General features: G+C 40.9%; 1 protein-coding gene across 1 annotated transcript; it reads left to right on the top strand.

Annotated features, from left to right (window-relative positions):
* The first annotated feature begins 1,508 nt into the window (after positions 1–1,508).
* LOC107746319 (cis-aconitate decarboxylase-like) lies at positions 1,509–5,839 on the top strand. Its single transcript, XM_016560464.1, has 6 exons — positions 1,509–1,529; positions 2,099–2,162; positions 2,778–2,965; positions 3,208–3,300; positions 3,849–4,054; positions 4,893–5,839. The coding sequence occupies exons 1-6, from the start codon at positions 1,509–1,511 to the stop codon at positions 5,818–5,820; spliced, it is 1,500 nt and encodes a 499-aa protein (XP_016415950.1). The 3' UTR covers positions 5,821–5,839.
* Positions 5,840–6,373: the final 534 nt, after the last annotated feature.

Raw genomic sequence — 6,373 nt, 5'->3', positions numbered from 1 at the left:
AACCCCAGTCCTGGCCCCATGGAAGTTCTGCAGTAGGACAAGGAAAGCACTGATGCCATTGGCCAGGAGCCCAAGCACACCCGGCTCTCCATAAAAACTTGCCGGAAAGCCACTTGCTGATGCCATGAACTTCCCTTTAAATGTAGCTTTCTGCTGATAAGATTAAGTTGTGTAAACAGGAAGCGATGATAAAAAGTAAATACTCAAACATTTGTGGTTATACAATACTTTGATCAATCAAGTCATCTGATAATCAATAATAATGGTTTGATCAGCCTTAATTAGTTGATATAAAAGTAACTTATAACTGATTAATAACAGGGTAACACTTTAGTTTAGGGACCAGTTCTCACTGTTAACAAGTTGTTTATTATCATGCATATTACTAGTACATTAGCTGTTTATTAGTGCTTATAAAGCACATATTAATGCTTTATTCTGCATGACCATATTTTAGATCCCTTAACCCTTCCCCATACCTAAACTCATCAACTACTTTACTAACTATTAATAAGCAGCAAATTAGGAATTTATTGAGCCAAATGTTGTAGTAAACAGCTAATAGTGAGAATTGGTCCCCAACAAAAGTGTGACCAATATCGACCAGATAAAATATTCTGTACTTTTAGTGGTGGTTATATACATACTTCTACAAGCATGTGTACAAACAATTTTTATTTATTAAAAAGGACCATTAAACACCCTCACAGTTTTGTCAAAGCCGTGTAAAAATAAAAAAAAGTGCCTCTATGTGCCAAAAGACTTCTCTTATTGTGAGTGTGCACTAAACAGCCTATTCATGGGTGTGTTTAGATTCATATCCTCCCTCCCCTCCGTAGGTAAGTGACACAGGTGTCTGGTTCAGCAAACAGCTGAGCAGGAGTCAAACACTTTTCACAGAATGGATGTTTTAGCCTTTAGGCACTTTTCTAACACAGATATCTGAAGACTCGATCTTAGCTGAACAATGATACTATTACAGTCTAGGCGGCAGTACACTGACAACTGCAGAGATTTAATCTGTTTCATCTCAAACAACCAGCAGACAGGAGTCAACATAGACAAGACTTGAGGATAAACTTACAGTAATTTTGAGCAGACTTTTATGTCAACTTTTCAGCATGTTTTTAACATATGATACAACCACTGAACAGTGAAATGTTAATGGTGTTTTGTACATTTATGTTTCTTAAATTGGTTATATATATATATATATTTATAATATATAAGATAAGATAATATATAATAAGATTATATAAAATATTTTTTTTATAATATATATACAAAGAAATGTGCCAATATATACAAATATTAAACTCAATCAAAACTGAATGGGCAGTAAAACATTAGTGTTGATCTGTATTTATGTTGCTTAAATTTGTTGTGTTTATTTATAATATGAGAAAAAGATTACAGAAATAAGAAACTTACCTAGTGAAGATCCTTGATCTGTAATGAAGTATTGAGATGCTTGTGAAGAATGCTTTAAGTTTATAGAAGCATTCTCAATGGAGCTGGGAGGAGTTACAGTGATGTCAACCAACCCATGTCCTCATCAATGATGATGGCACTGACCAATCCAATAAGACAGTTTGTTTCCTGCTGAAAAATCCCACCTGTTAATCTAAAAATAACAACACTTTGGAAAATCCAGCCCGGGTTCTTCTGTGGGTTCCGTGGGTGTATCATTGTCTTTTGTGGTCCAGTGCTATATAAAGGTGGACACACCTGACTCTAGCACATCAGCATCCTCTACCTTCAATCATTTCATTTCTACATTGAGATAGAGAGAAGACGACAACATTTCTTCAACTTTACGTCAACGGCAAAAGATTTCAATTCATATATATATTTATTTTTATTTATTTTTTACTGAAGTGTCTCATTGAAACGATTTATTATCGAAACTATTTACAATAACTGTTTTTGAGGTTGTTTCCTACAAGGAAAAACTGTAATTACATAATAAAACTTGACTTTTTAGCTGTGTTTTTAGGCTTTTTAAACTGGTACAAATGTGAACAAAACATATAGTGTATACTAACTTTATATACTGTATGTCCGGCTGAGTCACTCAAACATAAATGTTTGTACACAGAGATCCACCAGATACCTTTCTGCTATTTCTGCTGCTCGAGGACTCCATAAGTCTGCACTAGACGGTGAGCAAGCTCTACTGTCAAAGCCTTATTGTCAGTAAATGGATGTTTGTTAACTCTTGATGGAAAAGTAAAGAAGTGAAAGTCTAGGCTTTTGTAAGGGTCTGGAATTTAGCTAAACTTTTATACAGAATGTCTAATTGACTAATCTAGAATAGTCGCTGGCACTCAGAAGGATGGGTGCTATCCGGCAATGTCAAGTGTTTGAGTGTTCATTTACACTGTCTCTCGTCTGTTGTTAGTGGCGGAGCGTCCTGCCCCTGAGGAAACAGTGACGTCCGGCTGAGTCACTCAAACATAAATGTTTGTACACAGAGATCCACCAGATACCTTTCTGCTATTTCTGCTGCTCGAGGACTCCATAAGTCTGCACTAGACGGTGAGCAAGCTCTACTGTCAAAGCCTTATTGTCAGTAAATGGATGTTTGTTAACTCTTGATGGAAAAGTAAAGAAGTGAAAGTCTAGGCTTTTGTAAGGGTCTGGAATTTAGCTAAACTTTTATACAGAATGTCTAATTGACTAATCTAGAATAGTCGCTGGCACTCAGAAGGATGGGTGCTATCCGGCAATGTCAAGTGTTTGAGTGTTCATTTACACTGTCTCTCGTCTGTTGTTAGTGGTGGAGCGTCCTGCCCCTGAGGAAACAGTGACCAGCAGTTTCGGCAGGTTCATTCAGAGCGTCCAGCCAAGGCATCTGTCACCAACCGTGCTGCAGCGCAGCAAACGCATGGTTCTGGACAGCATCGGCGTTGGGCTTTTGGGAAGCACCACTGATGTGTTTGAACTTGCCCTTCAGCATTGCCAGGTAGAGCATGGCGCCAATAGTAAATAGTAAACAACCTGTGTTTTTCCATCAAGAGACACCATTTTTCCAGTAGAAATTAGTGAAGTCATGATTTTACAGAATACAATTCCTCCCTGGACATAGTTCAGCATGTCTGTGTAACCAGTATCAATGGTGTGCAAACAATGTCTATGTTTGAGCAGTAATGTTGGCCATTTCTGGTATGTTGATATATGAATGAGTCATTTATCTTTTTCCTCAAGCACATGTACGCTCCTGATGACGTCAGCTTCGTCTATGGGCGCCAAGGCGTGAAGCTCTCTCCAACCCTCGCAGCGTTTGTCAATGGAGTAGCAGTAAGTGTCATCACGTGCATTGAGTTGTAATTGAATTTCCTAGTTCAGCTTACTCTGAATGTGTGATTCAACATCCTGGTCACATTCTTAAGTGTTTCTCCAGAAAGTCCTGTTCTGCAAGTCTTGAAATTAGCATCCAGCCAAGACAGTCAATGAAGCATTAATTATAAACTTGTTTTGCAACATTCATCGCCATTTTTGGCAGCTAAATGCGGTAATGTGAAAAACAACTCAAATGATGAAACCTCAGCACTGTAGAACTTTCACTGAGTACAGAAACATCCATGGTGTTGTAGGAAAGTCTGCTGCGAACCCTCTAAACTGAGCATGTTTAATAACGCTCCAGGAAGTGTTTCAAATAGAAACTAGACAGGCTGTTTTATTGGGTCTTGCTCATACTACCAGCAGCCATGCACAAGATTTTCCTTTTCCATTCTAATGTTTTGGCTATGCTAGAGAAGGCAATGACATGGCAATGAGACATGAATGCCGATATGTAGAAACAGAAAGACACTCTAGAACATGACTGACATGTTGGTTTTTCACAGGCTCATTCGATGGACTTTGACGACACTTGGCATCCCGCGACCCACCCCTCTGGAGCAGTACTGCCTGCCCTCCTGGCTATAAGCGACATGTTCCACAACAACAGCAAACCAAGTGGGCTTGACTTTCTAACCGCCTTCAATGTGGGCATCGAAATCCAAGGTTGGCTGATGAGATTCTCCAACGAGGCTCACAACATCCCTAAGAGGTTAGAGTTCATTTCTTTGTCTCAACTAAAGAGAGCAATAATTGCATGTCTAAGTACAGCACAGCCTGGATAACAGCGTTAGTATTCTGTGAGGTAAAGCACACGCAGCTGGGTGGGTCGAAGCATAGCAGATGCCATGTGAAAATTGTCAAAGCTCCTTCATACAGCTGTTTATGCAGAGCAGTTCTGTTTGTGCTCTGAGAATATAGTTAAACACTTATAATTGGTTATTTCCTGAGTGCTGTGAAAACAGAATCCACTTGGGTTCTGGAATAATGTCAGAAGGTGATTGAATCTAATTGGATTTGCTATTAATATTCAGACTTTTACGCGGTTTTCGCACTGCAAACAATAAAAAAAGAGTGTAAATATTAGATATACTCATTTTGAAGGAGGAACAGAGCCATAATTACAGAACTGGGGCCTCATTTCTAAAACATAACTAAAATCCACACCAACGTTTATGCAAGATCAATGATTGCAAGATCAAATGTAGGATGGTTTGTATGCAACATTTATAAATGAGGCCCCTACCAACTACTGGAGATGTAACAACAATAGAAACCTGTATTGACCAGCACTTGGTGACAGGATTAAGAGAAGCTCACAACTCTAGTTTGAACAAGTGTAAATACATATTTAATTGCAAATACAAAACTTTTGGACACTGGACACAAACAAAACTCCCAATGGAGTATACTTTGAAAAGCATGTGTTCGGCTGCCCCCAAAATTATGAACAATCTAAGCTTTAGGCGAGAGCACTCTAGCACAGTTGTGGAGAGCTGGTTTCATCCAAGCTGGTGAAATAATGACTCTTTCTTTGTCTTTCCCATCAGGTTTCATCCTCCCAGCGTGGTGGGCACTATGGGCAGCGCAGCGGCCTGTGCTCGCCTCCTCTCTCTGGATCGCAATCAGTGCAGTAATGCCTTGGCCATCGCTGCATCTTTGGCAGGTGCACCAATGGCTAATGCAGCAACGCAGTCCAAACCTCTCCACATCGGTAACGCCTCGCGCCTGGGTCTCGAAGCAGCCCTGCTGGCGTCCCGTGGGTTGGAGGCAAGTCCTCTAGTCCTGGATGCAGTACCCGGGGTCGCCGGATTCAGTGCATTCTACGAAGACTACGCACCGAACCCCATCGCTTCCCTGGAGGAGCATGAGCACAGCTTCCTCATAGAGACGCAAGACATCGCGTTCAAGCGCTTTCCCGCACACCTCGGCATGCACTGGATCGCCGATGCCGCCACCGTCGTGCACAAGACCCTGGTTGGTCTAAAAGGAGGCAGCGTTTCTCCAAACCTGGTGCAGGAAATCCTGCTTCGGGTGCCGCTGTCCAAGTACATCAACCGCCCATTCCCGGAGACGGAGCACCAAGCACGCCACTCCTTCCAGTTCAATGCCTGCACCGCTCTGCTGGATGGAGAAGTCACGGTGCAGTCCTTCCATACGGAGGCCCTCCAGCGGCCCGAGCTCCTCGCGCTCCTCTCCCGTGTCCGTGTGGAGCACCCCCACGACAACCCGGCCAATTTCAACATCATGTACGGTGAGGTGGAGGTCACCTTGGTAAGTGGAGACGTCCTGCGAGGGCGCTGTGACACCTTCTATGGTCACTGGAGGAACCCACTTAGCCAGGAAAGCCTTCAGAAGAAGTTCCGCAGCAATGCAGGCGCAGTTCTGTCCAACGAGAGGGTGGAGAGGCTGATCGAAGCGGTCGAAGGCCTGGACCATTTAGATGACTGTAAACCACTGCTGGCTCAGCTGCAGTAAACAGCATGCTGCTTTATTACGGCACCAATAATGTAAAATGAATCTTGTTTTTTTTTTTTTTTCAACGTATTGTAGGATTTATTTAATTAATTAATTAGAAGTACATGTTACACTCTCTCTCTCTATCGATGTATATACTGTAGAACTGTCTCATTTACTGCTGTGTCTGTTTTCAAATGAGTTTTTGCAATATTTATTAACAATATTTCTCAAAATGCCTAAAGGTTTGTTTGTAAATATAAATGTTTTTTTCTCTAGGAAGCTCTTTTTAAATATTCTATAATGGAATCTTCGTGAATGACTTCTGATTGAATTATGTAACATCTTGTTTGGACTGAAACTCAATAAAGATTAAATTGTATTGCTATACATGATGATGTCTGTTTATTTCACTGAGAATATAGAAAGGAAAAGGAAAAGAGTTCGGCCATTTTCATCATCTTCCATAAAAGTAATTTAATCATTACAAATGACAAAGTTTTTAGCATGGTGATGGATATGACCAGTGTTCGAACTATACCGTGGACTTTAGGGGAGCCCACCTTTTTTTATT

Source organism: Sinocyclocheilus rhinocerous, unplaced genomic scaffold, assembly GCF_001515625.1.
Source record: "Sinocyclocheilus rhinocerous isolate Xijiao unplaced genomic scaffold, SAMN03320098_v1.1 scaffold1881, whole genome shotgun sequence".
NCBI classification, from domain to species: Eukaryota; Metazoa; Chordata; class Actinopteri; order Cypriniformes; family Cyprinidae; genus Sinocyclocheilus; species Sinocyclocheilus rhinocerous.
The sequence above is the reverse complement of the archived record's forward strand: the minus strand, read 5'-3'. Positions and strand labels throughout refer to the sequence as shown.